Source organism: Eubalaena glacialis, chromosome 4 (genome assembly GCF_028564815.1).
Source record: "Eubalaena glacialis isolate mEubGla1 chromosome 4, mEubGla1.1.hap2.+ XY, whole genome shotgun sequence".
Taxonomy (NCBI): Eukaryota; Metazoa; Chordata; class Mammalia; order Artiodactyla; family Balaenidae; genus Eubalaena; species Eubalaena glacialis.
In genome coordinates, this window is record NC_083719.1 from 5,394,651 (window position 1) to 5,421,190 (window position 26,540).

At 53.7% G+C, this 26,540-nt stretch overlaps 1 protein-coding gene across 2 annotated transcripts in view; it reads left to right on the top strand.

The window, feature by feature from the left end:
- TENT4A (terminal nucleotidyltransferase 4A) overlaps nt 1–21,966 on the top strand; it is a 43,950-nt gene extending 21,984 nt beyond the window's left edge. Inside the window, exons 2-13 of one of the 2 annotated variants that reach the window (XM_061189115.1) lie at nt 3,650–3,773; nt 4,586–4,632; nt 5,524–5,644; nt 7,855–7,962; nt 8,995–9,123; nt 11,811–12,024; nt 13,906–14,032; nt 14,701–14,801; nt 15,382–15,554; nt 15,976–16,134; nt 18,078–18,242; nt 19,727–21,966. In XM_061189115.1, the coding sequence (XP_061045098.1) occupies nt 3,650–3,773; nt 4,586–4,632; nt 5,524–5,644; nt 7,855–7,962; nt 8,995–9,123; nt 11,811–12,024; nt 13,906–14,032; nt 14,701–14,801; nt 15,382–15,554; nt 15,976–16,134; nt 18,078–18,242; nt 19,727–19,921 (1,663 nt within the window). In that variant the 3' untranslated portion in view covers nt 19,922–21,966. The remainder of the gene's footprint in view (nt 1–3,649; nt 3,774–4,585; nt 4,633–5,523; nt 5,645–7,854; nt 7,963–8,994; nt 9,124–11,810; nt 12,025–13,905; nt 14,033–14,700; nt 14,802–15,381; nt 15,555–15,975; nt 16,135–18,077; nt 18,243–19,726) is intronic. The other variant, XM_061189116.1, reaches the window with a different exon arrangement.
- Nucleotides 21,967–26,540: the final 4,574 nt, after the last annotated feature.

The window sequence follows — 26,540 nt, forward strand, 5'->3', positions numbered from 1 at the left end:
GCAGTCACCTGCATCTGCAGGAGCAGATGGTCCCTGGCCTCTTAAGTGGCCTGGGCCCTCCAGGTGATCGTCGTTCCTGCTGGTTTTGAGATACCACCTCTCTGACCCATGATAGAGGAATTTTTCCGTGATGGTCACAGCATAGAAATTTCCTTGGAAGATTTGGAGACTGAAAGCTAGTGGGGTGACGTGAGTTCTAGGAGATGCGGTGACTAAATTGTGAGCCATGGAGGAGACTTGGGTGTGGTTTTATGTAGACGTCTTGTCAGCTATGAGATTCCTCTGAGGTTCTGATATGTGAGAAGAGTAACTGTCCTCGTTCTCAAGTAGAAAAGATCAAAACTTTTGTGACATAATTCAGCAAAGCACTTTGGAGAACCGAATGCGTGTGTATGTTCAGTGTCGGAAGCAGTGGCTGCACACGTGGTCGCTGGCACTTAGTGTGAAACTGTGTTGTCCTAACCATCGTAGGTCATTTCTTAAAGTGATGAAACTACTTGTAATGTGGTACTGAATAAATAATCCCAGCTGTTTTATTTAGCACTGTTTACATTTTTTTAAAAGGACAGTTGGCCATTTAAGTCATTTCTGCTAACAAATCAAGTTATCCGGTACAGGGGTAAACTATTTCTTGGATGTTGATTTTTGATGACATTGTACAGGGAAGGTAGATCTTAAGTGACAAAGTCATAAGCAAAATATGCATTTTATCAAAACTTGATTCGTCCCACACATATTGGTTGAATGCTCACCACGAGCGAGCGCTGTTGGGGCGCTGAGATCAGGCCTTTGCTCCCAGAGGTCACCTTCCCCGGACAGAGCCGGGCTGCGGGCCGTCACCACGCCGGGTGGAGGCGGGGCGCTGCTTCTCCCGCCTGCAGGCTCTGTTGGGCTGCCCTGACCCACAGCTGCACTGCCTGCCCCACCCCTCCCAGCCCTCGTGCTTCCCCTCTCCTCTCAGCGTTCCTTCCACCAAGAGCCTGAGCCGGAGGAGGCAGCTGCAGGGCTCTTTGAATCTGCCCGGGCCTCACGATGGTTGTTAGACCTTCTCGTGCCTTTCTGCTGCACCGATGGTGCACCACCCTCCAGAGCCACGCGGTCCTCAGGCGACCCCAGCGGTCACGCAGTGCCTCGCCGGTCCCTGCTTGCCTCGAGGAAGAGCCTGCAGGGGCTGGGCCAGAGCCGCGCTGTCCAGCCAGGCCGCCAGCAGGATCCCTTCCGTTCCCAGAAGGCAAAGCAAAAATCCTCTTCCTAATATTTGTTACAGCCGTTGCCAATTTTTAGATGCAGTTTAATACAAATTTCAGGTAGGCGTTTCGTTAGTGTCTCTTGCCGGTGGAACCCAGCGCTGAAACCAGGAGGCGTGTGCTCTGCCGGCGCTCCGCTCTGGGACGTGGGCACGCCTCGACCTCGTTCCTCATCTCTCCTGGATCGGGAGGGGAGGCGTGCTTGCAGGTCACGGAGAAGGGGCGCCCTGCTCTGTGACAACAGGCACGTCAGCAGACACCTGACGACTGGCACTGTCACACTGGGCAGTGTCTGTGCCTCCCGGGCCTGGGGAAGGGCCTCCTGGGAAGCTGACGGGCGACTTTGCGTGTTGCTCCTTCACATGTGACAGTTCTCGCCACCCTGCAGGCGCAGCCTGGCAGTGACATTTTGGCAAATCGGAATGGCCTGTTTCCTAGATGCTTTAATGTGTTGCATTTGTGGGGTGTGGATAGGATTTTGCCACGTCAGGTTTGCTGTTCTTCTTCCGTGTCTCTGGGCCAGTTGCTTAGGTGCTCTAGGCCCATGTCCTTATTTGACGTCTCTGTACTTCTCTACTCCTGGTGTGATCAGACCAGTGCTGAGCTGCAGGAGAGCGTGTGCTCTCAGTGCTTTGATGGACTGACTGCTCAGCGAGGTGACGGCTGGTCCAGTGGCACATGCTGTTGTCCCGAGGAGCCCTGTGCTGTCTCCTGACAGCGTTACTGTCACTTGTTAACAGGGGGAGGTCCCCGGTGTGGTCACTAACCTGACACGTCTGGTCCTGCTGACGACATTGCCGAGCGCTGGGAACCGTGGGCCACCCCGCCGACGTGACGTGCCTGCTGAGCTGCTGGAAGAGATGTGGTTAAAGGCTTAGGATGTAGTTGGCGCTGGGTAGTTGTTGAGATGTTAGAAGCTCTACCTGATAAATCGTGGAGTTGGGTAGATATTTTGGAAAAATTACTGCATTTTAATGTTGCATGACTTCCTCCCTTTTTGGGTTTACTAAAATCGGGACTCGTGGCTGAATCAGCAGCACGCTTGGGGTGAAGTTTTGTGTGATTTTTTTAAAAAAAATTAAACGTGATAACGTCAGGGCTCCAATCAGTGATGGCCTCACTGACCTTGCAGGTGCACCGTGAACAAGCGTGTCGAGCGTTTATTTCCTGTGTGTGTCCCGTGTGTGCTGTCAGTGGCTTCGAGTGGCTTTTAAACTGAGTGTTAGGATGGTCACTTCACTGAGTAGTGGGGTTGCAGTCCTGAGGGTGAGAGAGTGAGGCTGGCCTTAAGCAAGAGCCGAGGGAAGGTGAGATGTTAGACGTCCTGTCCTGACCTTTGTCACTTGGCACTGGAAGGTCGTGTTAAGTGTTGTCTGCTGTCGGTGGACTGTCTTGCTAGCTGTTGAGCTAACGTGATAGTATTGTTGAACAAATTTCATTTTGTCTTCTCTTTTCCTTGCTAATAATCAAACTTAGAATGGAAGCAGCTAGATTTGACTTGATGTAATTCCTAGGATCGGGTTATTTGTTTGCCGGTCTTTAAATCCCTAAAAGTACCTGAGGGTGACCTGTCCTTCCTTCCTGGGTCTGCGGCCCAGATCCTTGGCTGAGACTTGGCTCCCCGTTGCCACCGCCGGGGACTGGCGGAGACGTGAGTTTTGGGGCAGGGGTGTGTGGCGGCTTTCGGCGCCCGCTCCTTTCTCCTGAAACCACTGCTTTCTAGACCTTTGTTAGGAAAGACCGAGAGGGAGAGAGGGCCGAACTGACTCGTGTCCCGCACACCTTGGTGCTGGCCTCCTTGCGGGAATTTTGAGGGGGGATGCTCCAGTGCTGAGTTGAGTGGGGCTTTCTGCCCAAGAGACGTGGTCGTGGGCCCTGGGTGCTGGGTCTAGGGTGTTGTCCGCTGGTGGGCCGGGCAGACCTGGCTGTTGAGACTTGGGGCCGCCAGGCTCCCGAGGACACGTGTCTTCCTGGCCTGTCTCAGACCCTTTAGTGAGGGTGCCCATGGGCGCAGAGCACAGCCCGGACAGGGTGAGAAACCCACTGGGTTTCCCTGCGCTGCCTCAGTTGGGATCACCCTCCATCTTTCACGGATGGAGTTCTCTCAGTTCATTCATGTGAAGTCCCTGAAATGTTTCTTTTGAATAAGCCTTTAAATGCCAATTGAAAGTTTTGATATTTATATCAACAAAATTCGCTCATGTTACTCTGTGGTGCTAAACCGTACCGTGGAATTTCATCCACCACAGAGTGTTCATTTCATTATATACTTTCAGAGGAAACAAGAAACTGGATTTTAAGTGGCCAGAAATATATTTTAGTGTCATGCTGATCTAATAGCAGAATGAGAAGTGTGGTTAAGTTTAATTGTAACTCTAGTGTGTTTCTCTTTTGTCCGCTAGACTTCATGAGGAAATAATTGACTTTTATAACTTCATGTCCCCTTGTCCTGAAGAAGCAGCCATGAGAAGAGAGGTGGTGAAAAGGATCGAAACTGTGGTTAAAGATCTTTGGCCGACGGCTGATGTGGGTATACCCTTTGCACTTCTGTGTCGCTACAAGTTCATGTCAGCACCCTGTGGCCGCCTGTGTCTGTGGGTCTGTGCAGACGTGGCCGAGGCCATGCTTCCAGGTTCCAGGGGGTCCTGAGATGGGTGGCCGCCCTTACCGAGGAGCTGGTTAGAGACGCACACGCCCTGCCCCTGCCCAGTCAGAAACCCTGGGCCTGCCCGGGTGGGATCTCTGCCGAACTTGGGTGGCTCTGACACCTTCAAGTGTGAGGACCATCGGCCCGAGGGAATTCCTTTTTGGAACAGTGTGGTTATTTTTCGTGGTTTAAATTTACCTTAAGATTAGAAGCTTTACCTCTTCCCTGCATCACGCATCGCAGCGTGTGTTCCGTTCTGTGAAACTACACACCACTTTTCCAGAGAGCAAACGCGTGTGCGTTGAGATGCGGTCCGTGGGCACTTGGAGCGCGGGGGCAGCGGGAGACGGCCCTCTGGCCGGCCCCGGGCTTCCCCCCCTGGGCACAGTGACACACGGCACTTTCGGCTCTGCACTTTGGTGCCCTGGGACAGAGCCCTGCCCTGCGCCTTCCGCGGGCGGGCTTGAGACTGGCTCTCAACAGGCCCTGGCTTTGCGGGCTGTGGGCGAGGCCAAGAACTGTTACGCCCTTTAGTGCTGAGTTGTTAAAGACTCCTTTCGGGGCTGGCGTTTACCTTACAGACCGAGAGGAGTTTGTCTGACCGCTGGGCCCTGGCCGCAGCGCGGCGGGAGAAGGGGCGGGGGAGTGCCGTCCGCATGGCCGTGTCTCAGGCGCTCGCTCTCTGTTGCAGGTGCAGATATTTGGCAGCTTCAGCACGGGCCTCTATCTTCCCACCAGGTGAGGCCCAGCTGCGCCACCGCACGCGCAGAGGACCAGGGTTGGGTCTGCATAGCGGGGGTGGGGGTTGTCTGCACGAGTGTTAAGGCTAAAGTAGGTTCCTTGCATTCAAAGCTAAGGCTAGAGACGCGAGCGAAAGGAAGAGACGGGTGGAGCCCGGAGGGGAGATTGCAGGAAATAAAAATTTAATGACCGTTATGATAATTGACTGCTTTGCATTTTTCCTCTTGCACTTAATGTGGTGGGATACAGAGCGCTGGCTCCTAGGAGCCGGAGGAAGCGAGAGCCGTGGGAGCAAGTGCAATAGAAGACGGTCTGAGACTTTTGGATTTGTTTTTGAAAAATTCATCTTATGTTTTAATGAAGATTCAAGCAAACTTCTACTTGAACAGTATTTTGTAAGGATTTTTATCGGATAGAAAAACGTCAGAGAAGTTTGCATTCTAAAGCCGTTCTCCAGTGTACCCTTGTCAAGGACTCTTCAGTATCTTAGTTTTATGTGCATCATTTTATTAAAAGCGTATATTCTCCCAAGCCACTGTTAACGCTTGGAGACTAAAGAGGCCACAGTCTCAGGATTTGGGTTGGCGTTGGCAGGGCCAGCGGGGAACTGGATAGATTTGAGGTGTCCAGGAGCCCGGGCCAGCGCAGCCGTGAGGGCCTCGGTTGCCTCGGGGTGCGGGAGACTCGGTCAGCTTTCCACCTCTGTTACGAGCGGCTCGTAAGCTGCCCTCTCTCACCGAGCGGAGGGGGGCTTCACGGCACTCCGTCTGCCTCTCGGAGGACCTGCGGGCCTGTGCTGGGGTGGGGGGTGGGGAGCGGTCGGCCTGGCCTCGTGCGCTGCCGTGTGGGGAGGCGAGCAGGGCTCACACTCGCTTTTCTCCTACCCAGCGACATCGACTTAGTGGTCTTTGGAAAATGGGAGCGCCCTCCGCTGCAGCTGTTGGAGCAGGCCCTGCGGAAACACAGCGTGGCCGAGCCGGGCTCCATCAAGGTCCTCGACAAGGCGACGGTAAGCGCGGGTTCTGGGCCCCGGCCCCGGGCCCATGCAGGGGCTCTGCACGCCCGCAGGCAGCCTGCGTCCCATGGGGTCAGCTGATGTGGACAGCGGTTTCTGGCTGCGTGTTTGAAGGCTCCCCTGCTTGTAGTGTAAACGCGCTTGTATTTTTCTGTGGCTAGGACTTCAAGCTGAGAATGTTTAGACACCATCTGAAGTACAAGCTGTGAGAGCGCCAAACTCTTCCTGCTCTAAAGTGTACGATGGGGTCGTCTCTCGTGAGGCCGCGTAGGGAAAGGATGTTAATACCCGAAACGAGACACATCCAGAGGCTGCCTTTTGTGGAGAATGTAGCAGAATGATTAGACTGTGGCATTTATTACGTAGAAAAAGATTACCATTTGCCAAGTTACACTTTAGAGAGAGAAACTTGCCTGTCCTTTCATCATTCCAAAACTGTACCTGTGTGCAAACTGTGCTTCTCTCGGGAGAAGATGGAAGATGAGGCGGCTTCGGATGCGTGGGCCCAGGTTCACCCTAGTCCAGGGCTGCCGGCGGCTCAGGAGCCCGGGGTTACCTGCCTGTGGGTGCTGGGTATCGGAGTCTCAGCTCTGCCCTTTTGCGGCTCTGCCGTTTGTCCGTCGCGTTGGCCCCTCGAGAGTGCACGGTGGGTGGCCGGTGGTTTCCGGCCGGGTATCCTTGTTGAGGTGTAGAGCAGCTCAGGAGGCTCAGCCTGATTGTCCTGGCTTCCAGAACTTTCTGGAGGACAGACCATGTACTGAGTAGATGCTGCAGGAGCCGTGTGGTCAGGTGGCCCCATTGCTGTCACACGCCTCCTCAGCTGCTGGAGGCCCGTCGTAGGCCGAGGGGCCCATCGTAGGCCTGCTCTCCTCCACGAGTGTCAGCTGTTGCCAGGCAGCCCTCTCTGCTGGGCAGCCTCGCCGGCATCTCATCACGGGCTCTGAGCCCAGCGCGAGAGCTGTGTTTAAGGTGAAAACTGGTCTGTGTTGAACAACCACCAGAACATAAGTATTGCAGTGTTACTACCAATCTCCAGAATCTGGGGCTTCAACACATGAGCAAGGGAGAGAGAGAGTGTGTGTGTGTGTAAGGCAGGAGGGTGCCGGGAGTGATTTGGGGAGAAAAGTCAGTGCATACAGAAGAGACTTCATAGCTGTGTCCAGAGGTGCTGGGGAAGATGCTCGCCCCTGAGGAGTTTACCACGTCCGGGAGGCGTGGGCCCTTAACCATGGGCTCCTAAGGCTGAAGCAGTTTTGATCGGTTCCTTGGGAAAGTGTTTTGTTTCCTCTGCCTTCTTGGACCTCGCCCTGCCTGGTGGTGGAGGTGATCTCCAGGAGAGACTGTCACCACCTGCTGGCCTGTCCCTCTCACACGTGTCCTGGGCACTTGGCCCCCAGGTGTGTATGTTTTAGCGCCCAGAGCAGGTGTGGACTTCCAGACATTTTAAACCTTTCGTGAGACCCCGATTGTTTTGGCGGAGGGAATGTCCTTTTTTATGCCTTAGAGGCTGCCTTTTTTTCTGGAAGAACACAGTTTTGTGTGGGGCAGGTGTGGTCTGAATGGTTGCTTGGGCAGCTTTTATGAGGCCGGTTTTGAGTGCCTTTTGGTGATGATTCTTGTTACTGAGAGTATTTCCAGAATAGCCTTTTATTTGATTTTCAGGGAAAAAATTTTTTTTTAAGTTAAATTGTCTTAAAGAGTGAAAACCCACAGTAGAGTTGTTTGGAAAAACAATATCAGTACAAAATATAATTTAAAAAACGGCATTGAAGTTACTTTGAATGCTTTCAGAAATTCCAGCAAATGTGATTTGGGGACCAAAAGCTCCTGCCATCCCCAGGCCCTCATGGTGGGACAGGGCCTCAGCTGGCTTCCCCTCGTGGTAGGCAGGCTTGTGGAGCACAGGCCCTGCAGAGAGCAGGTGGTTGGTGCTCGGTCACCAGCGAGGCGCTGGGTCAGGCCGGCAGGGCCGGGTGGAGAAGAGCACTAGCTGTCGTCGGAGAGGGGGTGGCCTCAGGGGCTCCTGGGGTAGTCCCTTTTCTTCTCGTCTTTACAATCTGGGGTTCATGATCTCTCAGCCCCTTTTGTGTATAAGGAGAAGACCCCTCCGTACAACTTGGGAAACATCTGATGCCTGACCGTGGAAAACGTTGCCTATTAAAGCACAATTTTCTGTTTTCTAAAGCACAATTAAATCTTTGCAGGTACCGATAATAAAACTCACAGACCAGGAGACGGAAGTTAAAGTCGACATCAGCTTTAACATGGAGACTGGGGTCCGGGCAGCAGAGTTCATCAAGAATTACATGAAGGTGCTGTCTCAGCAAGTTAGCACAGTGAAAACAAGGGGGTGATAATCTTTAATGAGAAAGACTGTAGCAGTTGAATTTATCCTACAGTACTATTTCTAGAGACACTTTGAAACTACAGAGCTGTTTTGCAGATTTGCCTTCCTTGGCTAACCGTTTCATACACTCGAGCATTATTTTAGAGCACTTTGTTGAAATATTCTTTCTAGTTATTACAAAATGACCATCCCTGTAGCTCAGCGTGCCTCATTGGAAGTTGAGTACATCATAGTGGAGTGTATGTAGATGTGCTTACTTTGGGTGGTCTCAGTGCCTAAGGATGGGACGCCTTCACTGGACTCTGACCAGGTGTGTGGTCCAGTTAAATGGAGAGTCCTTCCCTCCTGTTGCCGCGGAGGTGGGGAGGCGACCCCAGCACCATCATCTGGACCCTGCCTCTGCCCACGGTTTCGGGACCGTGCGCCTCCAGTGCTCCCCTTCCCTCTGCACCATCAGGCTTGTCTGAAGGGTCATTTCTACCCCAGCAGAGCAGGAAAAGCAGCAGAAGCTTCCACATCCCTCCACCCCCTTCTCAGCCCTTCTGCCCTCCACCCTTCGCCCTGCGTTTGGCGATGTTGCCTTCTGCTGGCCCGCTGCCCCCCTTGCTCCTCTCACGGGTGCTTCTGAGTGCTGGCGTTTGCACACTGCTGCACAGCCGCCCGCAGAGCCCTGCGCTGGGCACCGGCGAGCGGGGAGACACTGGGAGGAAATGCTCATTCACTCCCCAGCCCCCCTGGGCTTGGGGTCTCCATGCAGGCTCCCCACCTCATCCCTGCTGAACCGTAACCTGGGGAGGGGGCCCCCCAGCGGGGCCCTGACGAGCCCCTCACATGATTCATTCTCAGGCCCCTACGGTGTGAGGATGATTGGCCTTGAGCCTTCCGAGGGGCAAGAGGATGAAGTGAGCTTCCTGTCTGCCATGTGGAATTTGCTGTGTGAGAAGTCTTCCAGGCCCTAGACTCTAACCAGATGATGTTTTTCTTTTGGAATTTACAGAAATATTCATTGCTGCCTTACTTGATTTTAGTACTGAAACAGTTCCTCCTGCAGAGGGACCTGAATGAAGTTTTTACAGGTGGAATTAGCTCGTACAGCCTAATTTTAATGGCCATCAGCTTTCTACAGGTGAGTGTGCTTTCTCTCGAGAACCCTTGACCCTGAGGCTTCCGTGGGAGTATCCTTCCTTGACGTTCTTACCGGTTGCTTCACGGGTTCCAGCTCCTCGCTGTCCCTTCAGTATTCTGTTTTGGTGTGGTAGAAACTGACTTCTAATCTTCATGATAAAACTCTGTTTTGATCAGTACTTTTTCCTTTGCTCCTTCATAGCTTATTTTTGTATCCGATTTAACTGTTGGAGGGAGGGCTTATCTCGTTCTGTCAATCGGGTGTATATTGATCTATCCTTGAAGAAACACTCTTTATATTTAGAAAAATTTCATGCCTTGAGGGACAGTGAAAAACTGTTTTTCTCGGTTCTTGACTGTGCTTTATACTGCAAAATTTGTCTCAGAAAAAAAGTTGGCTACCACAGAAAGTAAAAAAATACTGAAGAGGGCTTTTTTTTCTGAGTGATGAAAAATCAGTATTTTGTCTTTAATTATCTGTTGCCCTTATTTTGTTGAGTACCATGGAAAAATCAATCAAGAGAGAACCTCCCTAAGTATTAAATGCTGTGATGCAGTGATAAACTATACTTATACTACTTTTTAGACATATATTCTCTACGTTAACGGAGACATGAATTGCCCCATTTACATTTACTGGAATGAAGGACTGCGCCTGTGTTCTAGCTGCACGGCACCGTCCTCCATGTTTACCAGCAGGTTTGCATTTGTGGTTTTATGTCCAGAATTTGGTCATTTTTCTCAGTGTCATTAGTACAGCTGACAGTAGGATTGCTGGTCACAGCACATGTTGATTTTTTTCACCATGTTGATTTCACCATGTTGATTTCCTTGGCGTGTTTTTGCAGAGGTGCTGTAAGAATGGTGAAAATGGAGTTCCCCGCCTGTTTTCTTACCGTTCTAATGACACTGCCTTGGCCTCCCCTTTTCACCTCGGAGATGCTGCCCTTGTAGCCGTTCTTCCCGAGTTTTCGGACATTATTTTGAACAGAGCACAACCTTGTGTGCTTAATTTATCTCCTCCCTTTTTCCTGATTGGAACTATTCCAGTAGCCTTGTAACGGACCACTGCCCACTTTCGTGGTGCTGGGCTCCCCGTCTGAAGTGACCACGGAGGCCGCACCTGGCCGGGGCGGGGTTGCCGCTGTCCCCTGCCCATCCCTCGGTGCCTTGCCCGCCCTGCCTCAAAGCCGTGACTGCTGTAGCGTCTGTGTTCATTTCACGGCTCATTGAGGTCAGGAGGCCCAGCCTTGCCCCGGGTGGGCTCTCAGCTGGATGATTTTTGACTAGGGCCAGGAAAATAAGGAAGGGAGAAGGTAAGGCAAAAGTAAGAATGCAGCAATGTGCGTTTGTAAGGTCTTCCGAACCCTGAAAACACCTGCAGGCTTTAGAAACCATATTTCCTTGCAGAGCCCTGTGTTATAAACATTTTCAGCCCTCGTGCTGCCAGGACCTGGACTTTTACGTCCTTTTGGACTTGACCGTCCTTTTCTTGATTGCCGCTGTCCAGTGTGACTTGCTGTGTGAGGGCAGTGCTGTCTGCTCGGTCCAGCAGCATGGCTGTGTGTGCTTTCAGGGCGCTGGCAGTGTGACTATAGCAGACCAGCAAACTGAATGTTTAATTTATTTGTTTTAATTAGTTTAAATATAAATACATATGGCTCGTGGCCGTCACAGTGGGCAGAGCAGGTCCCTGTTGCTCACATTCGTGAGCCTCTTAAATTAGTGACACTTGGGTGGGGTCAGTAGACAGGGGCTTGGAGCTTCAGAATAAATCCATTACCTGCTTCAAGAAAGCGTGGTGTGGAGCTGAGGCTGACGCGCACCCGTATGCCCGGGCAGGGATGTGAGTTTGCTGTAAATATCAGGATGCGGTGCTGACTACCATACACGGTTAACATTAACCCTTTCACGTTGCGCTGTGGTACTGTTCAGTCTCACACTGCCCCCTGTTGGCTGTATTTCAGAATAATGGAATTGAGATTAGAATCTGTGAAAGTACCTCCACCATCTAGGTGACTCTAAATTGTGCAGAATATGGTCCACTTATTTATCAGTGTTTGGGAATTTGCGGTTCATCAGACGTCTGTGTAGGAGGTAGCTATATGGGTTACAGATTTCAAAGAATTAAAGTATAATTTAAAAATTCAGATGAGAAGCTTTTATTTCTTTTGAGCATTCTTTTTTTTTTTTAATTAATTAATTAATTTATTTATTTTTGGCTGTGTTGGGTCTTCGTTTCTGTGCAAGGGCTTTCTCCAGTTGCGGCAAGCGGGGGCCACTCTTCATCGCGGTGCGCGGGCCTCTCACTATCGCGGCCTCTCTTGTTGCAGAGCACAGGCTCCAGACGCGCAGGCTCAGTAGTTGTGGCTCACGGGCCCAGTTGCTCCGCGGCATGTGGGATCTTCCCAGACCAGGGCTCGAACCCGTGTCCCCTGCATTGGCAGGCAGATTCTCAACCACTGCGCCACCAGGGAAGCCCTCTTTTGAGCATTCTTGATTGGCAAAAGATATCCAGGTTCAGTTGGTGCCTCCTGGCTGCCTCTGCAAGTGTCCTCACGGTGCTGGTGAGCAAGCGAGGGCCACCGACTGTGTGCATCCTTGGCTAGCTAGCCGACGCCACCGCGCGCTGCTGTCCGTAGAGAGTGACCAGAATCCCTACAAACCGTGGATGCCTTGCTTTTACAGTTGCATCCAAGAATTGATGCCCGGAGAGCTGATGAAAACCTTGGAATGCTTCTTGTAGAATTTTTTGAACTCTACGGAAGAAATTTTAATTACTTGAAAACTGGTATTAGAATAAAAGAAGGAGGTGCCTATATCGCCAAAGAGGAGATCATGAAAGCCATGACCAGCGGGTACAGGCCATCGATGCTGTGCATTGAGGACCCCCTGCTGCCTGGTAAGGACCCTCGCTTTGTACTCGCCCCAGCATGGAGGCATCGCATGCCAGCCAGGTGTGGAGGGGCATCCACAGGCCCCGCCCCCCCACCCCAGCCGAGGGCACGTGATCTGATGCAGGTTCCTGCTGTACTAACAGAGTTAATGGTGGCACGTTCAGAATTTGTTCTTAATGCTTCTAATTAACGTACTGTAAAGTTGCAACTTTGTTTACTTTCTATAATCAGAAAAATGTAGAAAGTGAGAATTAAGAAAAAAAATTTACTTTTTCTGAATAGGAAAGTGTTACGTATCCATCATAAACCATCTGCTTCCCAGAAGTTTGTCACATAGAAAAGTGAAGTATGCCATAATCCCCTCCCTTTTGATGTGTTTTTCTCCAGTTTTCCATACGTGGATATTAACATTGATTGTTGCCTCCTTATTAATTGAATGGCGTCACATAATACCAACAGACTGTAGCTTGTCTTTTTATTTAAACAATACACCCGAGACCCCTTTCCTGTGTGCACAGGGAGTGTTGGTTGTAAGGGCTTCCTCCCCGAAGACCCCGAGGCAGGTTAGGGCGCTTTACATTGGCACCTTTGGCGGCCGTCTTCTAAATCTTTGCCGATCTGATGAACCCGTGCAGGGCACACTGTCACGCGCCTTATGGCTCTTTAATGATGCGTGAGGTTAGACACAGGGTTACTGTCAACCGCACAAATGTTTGTCGAGCATTTATTAGGTGACACACTGTTCTTACTGTTGGTGATAAAGTCAGTGACAGGGAAGGTGGTGGAGATTGTTAGCTCCAGGTACACTGCCCTTGGTGTTACTTTTTGTGTGAGCTCGTGTGCTTTGTCCATCTGTCTGCTGGACTGTCCTCACTGACTTTGTAAGGTCCTCTGTGGGTCAGGGAAGCCTTTCTTTGTTGACATTCTGTACTTTTGTCTCTTGTGTCTGTATTTGGTATTTTTTATTGTTTTGCTCCTGTATATGTTTTCCAACATCCTCAAATTTATGATTTTTCTTTTGTTTTGTGGCTTCTGGGGTATGAAGTTTATTTCTCAACAGTCTTTTGGAAGGTTCTCCTCTGTGGTCTGTAAACGCTGTGGCCCACACAGTGCTTATCCCTCAGCCCAGTAGGACAGGTTTCTCTCACCGGTTTGTCTGTTTGGATCAGTTAAATGGCAGCCAATTCCTTGGTCTTCAGTGTTTGCTGAAATGTAACTGAAAAATGAAAACCCACACAGTTACTGGGTTACATTATTATTAAACCTGGAAAGGAGAGGATTCCAGTACTTAAGGATATGTCTCCTAAGAAACACCCTCACCTGAATTGTGAAGAACGAGTTACGTGTAAAAATTAAAATTGGAAACTCTGCCATTCTTAACAAAAGTCAGCTCCTTGCCTGTAGCTCACTTGCCGACTTCAGTGGCGGCTTCGTTTTTATTTGCCGTCCACCCGAGAGTTCGGCCTGGCACCTTCTGTCCTCGAGGGTTTGCTCCCGCAGGTCCCCTCGGTGCTGACAGGTGCGGGACTCAGGCCGACCTGTCCTCTCGGTCAGGCCCTGGCAGTCTGGTTAAGGTTGTGCTTTGGCTCCATTGAGCTTTCTGCCATCCGGGGGGCGACCCTACTGTTTGAGGAACTGTCACTCCGTCTCCATGAATGACAGCTCTTTTAACGGAGATGGATCCTGATCTGATGGTGAGATGGGCCCTCGGGCCGGAACACCCCCAGCTGCCCACGGCGATGGGCGCTGTGCACTTCCTGGCACCCGATCCGGCTGTGCTGGGGGGTCTGGAGGGCGTTTCAGGGCTGGGGGCCCGTGTGGGAAAGGCTCACGTGAGAGGACTATGCGGCTGGGTAGCGGGTCCCACGGCAGCCTTTCTGTTTCAGGGAACGACGTGGGCCGGAGCTCCTACGGGGCCATGCAAGTGAAGCAGGTGTTCGACTACGCCTACATCGTTCTCAGCCACGCCGTGTCGCCGCTCGCCAGGTCCTATCCCAACAGAGATTCCGAAAGGTAGCCCCGTCCTGGGTGCCGCAGCCTCTGCAGCACCGGCGCCCTGGCCTCTGTCGTTTGTTGATGGGTGTGCCACCCTATCTTGGGAGAACTGGGAAATACTGGTAAAGGAAGGCCTTTCAGGAGTTGAGGATGGTCATCGTGGTCAAGAGTGGAAAATTTTTTATTTAGGGAGTTAACATTTTCTCAGGGTGTTAGTTTTGGGGAGGTCACTTCTGGCTTTTAAAGCTGTGGCACGTGGTGCTTTTTCTCAGGCCGTCTTCAAGATGTGGGTGCTCAGCTCCGAGGGACACGTCCACCCCCCGCCCCGGCCCCTTCTTGCACACCTGTCCCCCATTCCCCGTTTTGAGTGCGCACTCTCGTGGTGTATGCGCTGGGAAATGGGACCCCCGTGGTCACTGGGGCTGGGGAGGGCGGGCTTCCCTACTCGGCCCTGGGCTTCAGCAGTCTTTTGTAGATAGACGTAGGTCCAAGGACTTCTGCCTAAGAGCACCCACTTTTTCTGTACTGTGATCGCAAAATATGTTTGGGCTCAAACACCAGAAGTCATACAGATTTTGTAAAATTATTTCGGCTCTTTACCCACCTTTCACTTAGCGAGGTTCTGTGTTAAAATGTAAAGTAGCTGCTGGGAAGGATTGTTGACTCCCCGTGTCCTCTTGCTGCAGCACCTTAGGGAGGATCATCAAGGTGACCCAGGAGGTGATCGACTACCGGGCGTGGATCAAGGAGAAGTGGGGCAGCCGGGCCCACGCGGCGCCAGACCCCGGTGAGAGGCCAGCCCAGGGCCGTTGCTGACCCGTCGGTGCAGTAGTGTCTCTTTGTCCCTTGGTGGTAAACTGTTCACTCTAAGGACACCTCGCCTTCTGTAAGAGTTTCATTTAAAACTGTTAGGGTTAGGCCAGTGCTATCCAGTAGAAATAACGTGTGTGCCATACGTGCAGTTCTAAAGCTCCTAGTGACTGCATTGCCAGCGCGGAAAGAAGCAGGTGAAATTAATTTTGATAATATATTTTATTCAACTTTTAGTATTCAAAATATTAACATTTGAACAGGTAGTCAATATACAGAGTTACTGAGATTTCTTTTTGGTACTGCGTCCTTGAAATCCAGTGTGTTTTTATACCTAGAGCACATTGTGATCAGGGTTTGTGCAATTTCCAGTTGAAACTGTACATCCACCGTGTTCCAGGCATATTTAAATGTTTTCCAGTAACTGAAGTGTAATTTAAAAAATTAATCGAAACTAAGTAAATTAGAAATGCAGTTTGTCAGGCCCCTGAGCAGCATTTAAGGCGCGGCGGGGCCCTCGAGCTGAGGTGCGTGACAGCTCTGTCTTCCCTCCGCAGACGACAGGATTAAGACCACCGAGCGGGTGGGCGCGTGCGAGGGGGAGCAGCCTCCGCGCCGGGACCCCGAGTCGCCCTGCGGCCCGCACCTGGCCCTGTCCCTGCCCAGCCCCCAGCTGCTGTCCTCCGGCTCGTCCGCCTCCTCCGTGTCCTCGCTCTCCGGAAGCGACATCGTGAGTGTGTCTGCTGGGGGCGTGTATGTGTGGAAAATGCCCGCAGCTGTGAGTTTAAACTCTGCCCCCCTCGTTTTATCGCTTGCTCTGTGTGCCTGAGGCCACCCCGCGCGCACGCCCAGCGGTCCCCGCTGTGCCGATAGCCTCAGGTGGCGGGCACGTGGCCCCTCGGGAGGGTGGGCCCGCGCAGCGCGGCTGCCGTGGGTCATGTCTTACCCACTTACTGGGAGATGAGACCTTGCAGTCTGGGCGTCTCTTCTGCATTTCCTTTACGTTCTTCTTCAGTTTTGACATGACTCAGGGGAGACCTGGGCAGACCGGGGCTGCCTGCATCCCAGGACCCTGGGGGCACACCCTCGGCCGCTCCCGTCGATGTGAGGGGCACGAGCCTCGGGTGTAGCTGTCCTCTTGTCCCCCCCAGGATTCGGACACGCCCCCCTGCCCGACGCCCAGCGTGCGCCAGTTCAGCCTCCAGGCACCTGCCCCTCTGCCGGCCAGCCTGCCCGCCGCCCTGCCCGTGCCGAGTGGCAGACCTCAGCCCGCCACACCCAGGACGCTGGTCATGGCAACTAATACCCAGGTAAGCGGCTGGTGACGGCCCCGGGACCAGCTCCCAGCTGCTGCCTGCGCTGTAGGACTGGCTGATGCGGTAGAACTAGAGAAACAACTTTAACAATCTTTGGAAGGTCCATTTCTGTCTTGTAGGAAATTCTCTTCTCTGGGTGGATAGGATGTAATTCTTATTCTATAGACATCCGTGCAGCTGAGGCCCACCATGTCCTGTGTTTGCAGTGAGGGGACTCTTGGTTCCCGGGCACTGAGGTGGCTTTTGACAAGGTCCACATTGTTTTTCTGCAAATTACGTTGGCACCCAGCGTGAGACCACCGTCCTGGGGCCGTGTTGAGAGAGGAACTCTGCTGCTGTCCCTGGGCGGAGACGGACACTGTCCTTGCTTTCCCCTCAGATTCTCAGTGTTTACACTCTCACTAAGTTTTGATATAAACTTTGACTTCTCCACATTATTCATTAGGCAGTATTTATAGGGTTTTTTTCTATTTGAATATGTCCTCTTTTAAAAAATTTAGACAAAATTAGAGCGTAAAAGTTAATTTTAAATATTTTGAATTTGTACCTACTTCCCAAATATACATAATTACACGTATATAAAACCCGTCATGTTAATTTACTTCTCAAGTAGAGCCAGTTTCTACAGTGTGAGTTATAATCTGAGTGTAAAGCAACGCGGATGCGTGCGAATGTATTGCCGAGTTCCTCTGCGTTGCTTGGCTCTCCGTCCAGGCAGGGCGTTCTCAGGACACGCCCCAGGCCGCGGGGACTGAGGGCAGCGGGTCCAGGATGCGTGGCGGCGGCCATCAGCATAGCACCCCCAGAAACCTTCAGTTGCTGCGTAAGCGTGAAATGAAGAGGCAGGTGCCTGCACTTGAAAGTAAACTCTGCCACAAGTGATGAACTTGGCTCTAACCTCTCCTTGGGCTCAGCTCCCTCGAGAGCTGCGTGCTGATCGATGCTGCCCGTGCTCTTCCTCCAGGATGCTGGGAATGTCGGGGGGATGGTCAGGACCACATGCTGTGCCCGGTCCCATCTGTCACCCGCACGGACAGTGAGGCAGAAGCTAAGATCATTCAAGTTTTAAGACGAGGCTCAAAGCCCACTTTCTCATTTTATTCCCAAACTTCAAACATTACTTGCAGTGGAGTAACTAAGGGAAATCCCACTCGAAAACCTCACGTGTACAGTCTCCCCTGCCCGCTCGGCATGCAATGGGGACTTAGAGCTGGGGCCGCGAAGCCGTCAGAGGTCCCGGGAGTGGGCTCTTCCTGGGGCCTCGTGCCCCTGGGGGCGCAGAGCCCCCATGGAGGAGAGGCCGCAGGTGTGCTCAGGCCCCGGGGGCGGGGAGGAGGTGTGAGGAAGGGGCACTGTGTGTGCCCTGCAGCCCCCGAGGGCACCCCTGAGGCCGCTGCAGCCGCTGCCCTGGTGGCCACGGTCACTCTCCAGAGGTCTTTGGGGCAAATGCATACAATTCTAAGACGAGAGCAGTGAGGTTGGTGAAAGTGAGTGGAGGGGCTCCCGCCAGCACCTCTGCACCGTGACGGGCCGGTGATGCAAAGACGGAAGTGTTGGGAACTGGCGAGAGCGGGGAGGGTGGCCACCCTGTCTGCGGGCCTTCGCTCGGGCCAGCCTCACGCCTTTCATCTGCCTTGCTGAGGGCTCTTTCCGGAGGCCAGGGGGGACAGGTATTTTGATGACTGTAATTTTTTTGAATTGTTTGGTCTTCAGTGAATATTAAAACCTCACGACTTGGGTGACTGGACATACTTCACATCGTCGTTGCTGTTTCAGAGTATAGAATGTGTCCAATTCAAAACAAAATATTGTAGTCGGACACAAACTAAGGAGCCTGTTTGCAAATGGCACCCTCGTCGGCACCCATGGTAAGAACGGGATGGTTTAGCCTGTGTTGCGTTGGTGCCTCATGGATGTCTCCGGTCGTTCTCTCCCAGACCAGGTTTACTATACCTCCACCAACGCTCGGGGTGGCCCCCGTGCCCTGTAGACCAGCTGGCATCGAAGGAGCTCCGGCGCTGAAAGCTGTCCACCACGTGTCTTCCCCGGCCGTCCCGTCTGCGCCCCCCAACGCGCTCTCCAGCCCTCACCTGTATCACAAGGTACGGGTCCTGTCCGCCCGGGTCTTGGGTTCCCACCAAGCAGGTTTGTGATAGCCTGGTGCTTAACACTTTCTCCACCAGAGAGGGAATTCCACAGAGATTCTTTTTTTTTTTCCTTCTCTGATCATTCAGCTTCATGTTTGCTTTCCCTGGTAACAAACAAAACTTTACAAGCGTTAAGAAAATATTTTAAAATTTCGTATAGTTCAATTCATCATGCATCTCTTTTTTCTATTGAATTTGTTAGCATAAAAATTATGTTTGAAGCGAAGAATATTTTGATTTCCCATTTTTCTGTTAATTTACACGCTAAAAGAACTTTGGTTTGCAAGAAGCAGATGATGAAACCAGGAACGATCACGCCCGTTTGCAGTGTTGTCTTCCCACCGTTTCACTCCCTCCCTGTTCTTTGCCGTGGGTGCCCTGGGCAGAGGGCCCGGCAGGGCCTGCGTGCGGTTGGCTTTCTAGTGACCGGGGGGTCCCTGTGAATGCGTTTGTCCATTGCCCTGTGGCTGCTCTAAGTCCAGATCCCACACGTTAGAAACTTGGTATCAGGAAGACAGGTCGTTGTTCAGGCGCCAGGATGTTGGAAAGAACCGTGGCCGCGTCCAGGCCTGGGGGTCGGGGCGCGAGGTCCGCCTCCGCTCTGGTCAGCGTGCTCTGTTGCTTGTCTGATCACGTTTGCCAGTAAGTTTTGATGCCTGAGGGTTGGCTCTTTGGACCTATGTCACTGAGTCCTGCTTATCTTTTTTATTTAGAGTTAAGTAATAGAACGTTCCTTCCTGGATTTATCCATCCTGTCGCTACCTGGCTTGCTACGCTGATCTGTTAGAAATACTCAGGATGAAATTATAACTTTGCAGAGGGCAAAAGCACTCTTCCTTAATAGCATTTTGACTTTCCTTCTTAACCCCCTTCTGCTGGTTTTGCTCTGAAACCTTCCTGAGACCAGCCGTGTCTTCCCTGGTCTGCTGTGCGTGGGGCTTGGTGGCCTGGGAGCGGCCTGCACACACCCCGCTGACGTGGAACCCGCTCGTGTGTTTCCAGAATGTCATGGTCGAAGTCTGGGGGTGAAAGTGAGAGGGACCCTCTTAGCTCTGTGGACACGTAGAAGCAGCTAGAAGTGAGATTCTGGACGTATTTGGATACGAACGCGTGTGGTTTGAAACAGGCCCACAGTTCTCGTGTTGCCGAAGCTCTGGGGTAGGGGTAGTTCTCCGTGTCTGGAGGTAGCGACAGGCGTCCCTGCGAGGTGTGAGCGGTGGCTCGCTGTCGGTCCCGGCGCGTCTGGGGTCACGTGCACACGCACAGCGGGCCACCGTGCGCAGCGCTGCAGCCCTCCCCGCGGGCCCGCCGCCCTTCAGACCCCCCAGCGGGGTCGTGGCTCCTGCTTGCTCAGGCTCCCAGCCCACGGAGGCGGCGGGTCTCCACGTGGGCCCTGTCCAGGCTGGCCTCCAACCCTGTGTCCCTCTCGGTCCCCTCAGCAGCACAGCGGCATGAAACTGTCCATGAAGGGCTCCCACAGCCACGGCCAAGGTGGCAGCTACAGCGCGGTGGGCAGCGGAGGAGTGCGGCCCCCCGTGGGCAACCGGGGGCACCACCAGTACAACCGCGCCGGCTGGAGGAGGAGAAAACACACACACACGAGGGACAGCCTGCCCGTCAGTCTCAGCAGATAATAGTCCCGGTGGCGCCGCCCGGCCCACGCCTCCCAGACTGGAGCCGGGCGGCCTCGGCGCCCCCGGGGCCTGAGACCAGCGCCCGGCACGTCTGCCGGCCCCCGGCGCCCTCGGCTGCTCGCCCTGCATGTTCCACGTGCGGTGGCCACGTCCGTCGTGAAGAGTGGCTCCCGTGCTCGTCTGTGGAGCCTCACTGGACGCGGACGCTGCCTTCTGCCTCCCCAGGAGTCTCCCTTCACTGCTGGAGCAGGTCTGGACCGGGAACTGCGGGGACGGACGGGGCCTCGGCCTTTCTCGGTACCGTGTCTGTCCTTTGCGTTGGTACTTCATTCCATGTTGTCAGAGCAACGGAGATCGAACCCCGTTATTTGTTGGGTGGTCATCCTTGTTTTACTGCCCTCACATTTTGTTTCAAATTTCAGAACTGTTTTTCTATGTAAATATTGGAAATTTATGATTTGTGCAATAACTCAGATATTTTTTATTTAATTTCATATTTTCACATAAGTTATATTTAAGGGAGGAGGGAATTTTTTTAAACAAGCTTAGATCCTTTCCCGAGTTGCATTTTCTAAGTTGGGTTCATCCTGTCGGCTGGTTGTCTGATGAGCATTGTTACGAACACCGCGAATGAGGGGCTTGGGGTTTACTTTTATGTTCCTTCTTTTGGTCAGACGTGAGGCCTCTCAGTTCGTGGTGAAGGAGCTGAGTCCCCGCGCCCCCCAGCGGGTTTCTGAAGGGGTTTGGCTCCGAAGCCTTCTGACCAGCTGCCCGCCGGCTCTGCCGTCCGGCCTGTCTGTTGTCGTGCTCTGACCGTGGAGTTTTAATGTTTTGGGTTTGGTTCTTTTAAACTAGACAACAGACCCAGCATTTAGAGTGCCAGAGTGTATAACTTTCTATGGGGAGAAAAGGTTGTCACATTATAAAATCTTAAGCAAATGTGGACTTTGGAACGCCTCAGTGTTAGTAACACAGCCTGTAAATGATGGGTCTGGTGAACATCGTCACGGACAATGGTACCCAGTTTTAGGAATGTGGAGAAAGGAATTATGTTGATTCCATTGTGGAATCTGTCGCAGTATGCATTCGTTCTGTTAAGAGCAAATATAGGAGAAGTACTTGAGCTGCTCAGTGCGCTGTGGAGGGGTTTTTAACACATCACAGGAGAGCACAGCCCAGTGTCGGGCCCCGGAGCGGCTGGCGCCCGACTCGAGAAGCATACAGGTATACTATGCAAGTGTATTCTGCCATGACAGCCACTGTCTTTGTTACCCATTTTTGAACACTAATATACCCATCCTGCCTCACCCTGAGTTTTTGGAGCACCACAGGTGTCCTGGGAGTTAGGTGCCTCTCCTAGGTCATCCGACTCCCATTTTTAAAATGGGAGTTCTGGCCCTGCTGACGCTACAGGTGGGATGGTCTTTGAAGTCCACTAGCAGAGAAGGTTGGGACGAGAAGCTTACTGCCGTGACCCCGGTGACATGCAGAAGCGGGGCGTCCTCAAGTGGGGTCTGAGTGTGGAGAGCTTCACCGCGTCTGCGGGCCCCTTGGAAGCAGGACTGGCCCCCGTGCGTTGAGAGCGGCCGGCCGCGCCTGCAGGCTCCCTGGGAGGCGCCCAGAGCCGAGTAGCACACTTTGTCTGCAGTTCTTGATGATGGGAGGTTATCAAAAATATTTAAAGATATTTAAATCGTGAACCTATCGATAAAGAAATATTTATAAAAACTGATCCGTAGGCCTGTACTAATCTCTATGCGTTAGCAATATTGACTGTAACCCTCCTCCAAGGAAACGCTGCGGGGGACCGTGGGAGCGCCCTCGGGTGTGCCTCGGGACCCTCAGTCCCTGACCCGGGCGCCAGGCTCCAGCCCCGTCACGGTGAACCAATGAATTGGCCCGGCCTCCTGTGGCCACGCGCCGCAGGCCTGACAACAGGATATCATGTTTCGATTTTTTGTGTGTGTGGACAACAATGTGGAAGCTAAAATTGACATATTTTTATGTAAAGTTTTTCTATTCTTTGATTTTTAATAAACTTTGGAAACGAGGAGGTGGTTGTGTGTGAGAGTGTCTTTCCTTGCAGGGTGGGCGGTGGCTCCTGCAGTTTATGTTCTTGACTTCTCTAAGTTCGGAGGGCGAGCCATCGTGTTACCACTGGTTCGGTGAACTCAGAACCTGGTGAGGTTGCAGGCCGAGCGCAGGAGAACCAGACCTGCCACAGGCGAGGCAGGCAGGATGCGCCAAAGCCATGTAAATGACGCTCTTCGTGCGCGGCTTCTGACAAGCTGGTGTGACACTGTACTTAGACTTCCCGACGACTCATCTGTTTCTTCCACGTCTCTCTTAGGTCAACGTTACAGTACTTCAAAAGAACGCATTTTAAACCACCGAACATCATGGTGCGGCTTAATGTAGCTGATGATTAGGAATTATAAGGAAATGTATAACACTTCTTACACCAGCGAGTGACTGAGCTGCTTGTCCCGGGCTGCGCGGCCCCCGCGGCGCCCGCGAGTGGGATGCTCCAGGACCTCGTCAGTAGGGCCTGGCGCGCTGTAAGGCCGGTGCCGTGGGTCCAGTGCTCCTTCGGGTCCCTCCACAAAAGGCTTCCGAAGGTGCTCTGGGCAGGTGCTGTCTGCAGCTGCCAGGCTTGCTCCTCAGGCACCCACGTTCCAGTGAGGTCGCAGGAAACCTCTGAGAGCTGCTGATGCCACGTGGCCTCGGCAGGGCAGGATGCCGTGGCTGGAGGTGAAGAGTGACGGGTGTGTTTTTCTGAACAGGACCGCCTGGGGCGGCCTTGAGCCCGGGACCTGAGTGGCGCCAGGGAGCTGGGTGCATCGGGGGCACAGCAGGAGGCCTGACGGCCGAGGCGGGGTGCAGGAGCAGGCTAGAGGGCGGTGGGCTGGGCGAGCCCCTGGAGGCCGCGAGGGGAGGTGGGAGGCTCTCCATGCCACTGTGGCCACCTCTGGAGGATGGGCTGGAGGAGGGTGCTGGGATGGTCCAGGCGAGAGAGGACGGCTGCTCAGGGCACTGGACGGGCTGCAGTGCGGGTTTAGGATCTGAGGTCGGTCTGGAGGTGGAGCTGGTAAGGCCGCCTGGTGGACAGGGTGATGGGGGGTGTCGGGCGGGTGGGGGGTCACCCTTGGCCGCCTCTGGGTTTCTGCTCACAGCTTTCCGCAGGAGCTCGGATGGCGTGACTCCAGATGCTCGAGGCCTCCCCGAGGAGCAGGGGCTGAACAGGCCAGTTGCACCGGGAACCTGGAACCTGGAGGCGTGGAGACTGCGGTTACCTGAAGTGTAAGCAGGGCCTTGGGGAGCTCAGAGGGGAGGCGGTGCCTGTGCTGTCCTGGCGGGGCCCTGCATCCTCCCGGGCCTTGGCGAGCCAGCATCGGCTGTCGTGAGGGTCCCACCGCAGCTGGGCCTCAGTGTGACCCTCTGCCCGTCCACCACGTTGTCTCAGGGCTCATCAGCGCTGACTCCGAGGCTTCCAGATAAACCCCTCGCGGCCACGTCTCCAGGACTTCCCTTTTCATTTGTTTGTTTGTTTGTTGAGACTCGTGGCTTGTGGGATCTTAGTTCCCTGAGCAGGGATTGAACCTGGGCCCTCGGCAGTGAAAGCGTGGACCCCTAACCCCTGGACCGCCAGGGAATTCCCTCCAGGATTTCCTCTTTGAGTTGCTGCTCTCGTGCCCTGTCTTATCCCCGTTCGAGGCCCCAGACAGCCTGTGTGCATGGTGGCAGTGACATTGGTAATCCAGACACACGTACACATTTTTGTTTCAGTCACCTTGTGATGATTTTTTACAACTTACTCTTTATTTTTCTAGTGAAGTATAGTTGACTTACAATATTAGTTTCAGGTGTACAGCACAGTATTTCAGTATTTTTGTAGCTTATCCTCCATTTAAAGTTATTATGAAATATTGGCTGCATTCACCCCCTGTGATGATTGGATGAAACTTTGAGGATGGTGTGATGTTTATCGTTACACTTCAGAACTTGCAAAGCTCTTGCCAATCTTTAGGCGACTTAGATGACCAGAGCAAGCCGGTTACAGTGGATAGTGGCTACCATGAAGCACAGAGCCCCAAACGCCCCACCCTTGGGGCTAATTCCCATTGGTTAAGAGCGACTCAAGAATAGGTGTCATTACTGTGTTTCCTTGGCTGCGTGAGGGCGGGGCAGTTCCCCAGCAATTGAGGAGGAGGGCACCTTGGCCACACCGGCTGGTGTCACTCACTGTCAGTCTCCCAGCATCACAGGGTCCTGGAGAAGGACCAATTCATGATTCACAGGCCCCAGAGTGAATTCTGGGCAAGATGGATAAACCCGGTGTTCGTTAGTGGGGTTTTCAGAAGGTAGGGCGAGTTCTGCCTTCAGTGGAGCCGCGTACCAGCCCGGAGCGCCTCAAGGTCGCCCGCGATCCCCAGAGAGACCGCTGACTTTAGGCTGAACCCCTTCGCCTCACACTGGTGTTGAGGGCCAGCCGGAAGCCCCCTGGGTTGATGTGTTCAAATGGTTATGAGAAAACCACCTGGACTTGGTTTTCATGGCCAGTGTTTATGTCGTAAGATAGTGGCCCTCATAAAGACGGATTCCGGAAAGTGCGCTCTCCTCCCACCCTCTGGTCCTTCCGGCTCCTTCCTGACGGAGCCCGTCTTCCTCTGCCCGTGGCGCCTCCTTTCTCATCCAGCTTCAAGCACACTCAGGCCCTCGTGGTCAAATCCCTCACCGTTGTCTCTCAATTGCATTCTCCCGGCAAGACCTGTACCCGAGATCCATGCCCCTGCCGGCCCCTCGGCCCTGCGCGCAGGGGAAGGAACACCGGGGGCAGGGGGGGGGGTCAGCTAAGGCCGGGGCAGAGGGCCCGCAGAGACCAGGCTGACGTTCTAAGTACTTAGTGGGCCCGGATCACCCTGTGACGCCACCAGCGCTGTGGCTTTGCACGCCTCCACGCCGGGCACAGGTGACGTCCCATCAGCAGGTGAGTAAGGGGAGGCTCAGAGGTTAAGGAACTCGGCCAGGGTCATCTAACAGGTGTGGGGTGAGATGGGACACAACTCCCCGTACCCTCAGGGCTCAGGTGCTCCTTCCCCCTTCCTCAGCGAGGAGGGTCTCAACCCCTACTTGGTTCAAATTCACACCCCACCTCCCTGCTCCCCTCCCTCCCCTTTCAGACATGGCCTTGCCTCCTGGGTCAGAAAGCAAGCCCGGGCCCCAGGGTGCCTGCAGCACCGGCCCTGCTCCTTCCCCGACCTTGTAAATAAACACAGGAAGTGCAGCCCGGCCCTTGCTGGGGCCCACTTGTCCTGTCCTCCGCCTCAGACCCCTGCCCACCAGCCTCCAAACCCTTCAGGTCTCCCCCGTCTCCTCCCTCTCCGGAGGCTCCTCGCCTCTTCCGGAACCAGCTGCCTGCATGGCTCTCTCCACCCTCTGCCTCCCCTCTGGGCTCGCGTCCCTGCCACTCCGTGAGACCTCGGGGCAGCCTCCGCTCTGCTTCTGTTGGGCTGGGCTCCCAGGACGCCCTCACCTTCTTGGCCTCCTCGACATCGTTTTCTCCGCATTTTCCCGTCTCCCAGCTCTGCTTGTGCCCTGGCTGGATTCCCCTGGAGCAACTCCCAAGGCCCGGCCACACTGGTCTCCTCCCCTCCACCTGTGTCCTTACCTGCTTCCAGGGGGGCTGCCCTCAGCCTTCCTCGATCATCCTACCTCATCCACTGGGCATCTGTCGGCCTCTAAATCTGCTACCTACAACTCTTCAGGACCTAGACCCATCCCTTCCTCCTCATCCTGACTGCCTGGGACCGCCCTACCCGCCTGGTCCTCCCCGCTCTCCCTGTTGCCCGGCCCCGGGCCCGCCCTCATCCCCGCCCCTCTCCCTGTCGCCCTGCCCCGGGCCCGCCCTCATCCCGGCCCCTCTCCTAGATGCCCCGCCCTGGGCCCGCCCTCATCCCCGCCCCTCTCTGGATGCCCCGCCCTGGGGCCGCCCTCCCCCTCCCCCTCCCCCCCTCTCCCGGACGCTACTCCAGGGGTCAGCCTTCAGCCCATTCTCCAACTTTCCTCCACGGAGCACCGTTGACGATCTTTCAAAAACACAACCTCAACCCTGTCTCTGCTTCTCAAATCCTGGCATGTCTCTCCAGGGTCCTCAGGACAGCCTTCCCCAACATCAGGCTTTATAGTACTGAATAGTTCCTTCCCAGTTTTGTCTCTCTGCGTGTACTGCCTGAATTGTTACTTACCTCCTTCTTTTTAACGCAGGTCCACTTACGTAGGAAGGAAAAGATATCCCTTCTTAAGTGGTTTGGGGCTGAGACTTGCAGGTCGTACAAATGCTGTGGGGCTGGCCAGAGCACTGTATCCTGTGACCGGAATTGGGAGCTTCCTGGGGTTCTGCACCCCCAAACGCGCCTGGTCCAGAGAGGAACAGGGAGGAAGCCGGTCACCTCTCATTTCCTGTTTGCCTCCTCATTCTCAGGGGACACTGGCCAGCCCAGGCGCTGGGGCGCTGGCTTCACCACAGCCCCGCGTAAGTTTCCCTTAGAGCGTGGCCTGAGCCTTCAAGAGCCCTGGACAGTCGTGGCTGGCTGGTAGGACCACCCTGGCTCCCCTGTAG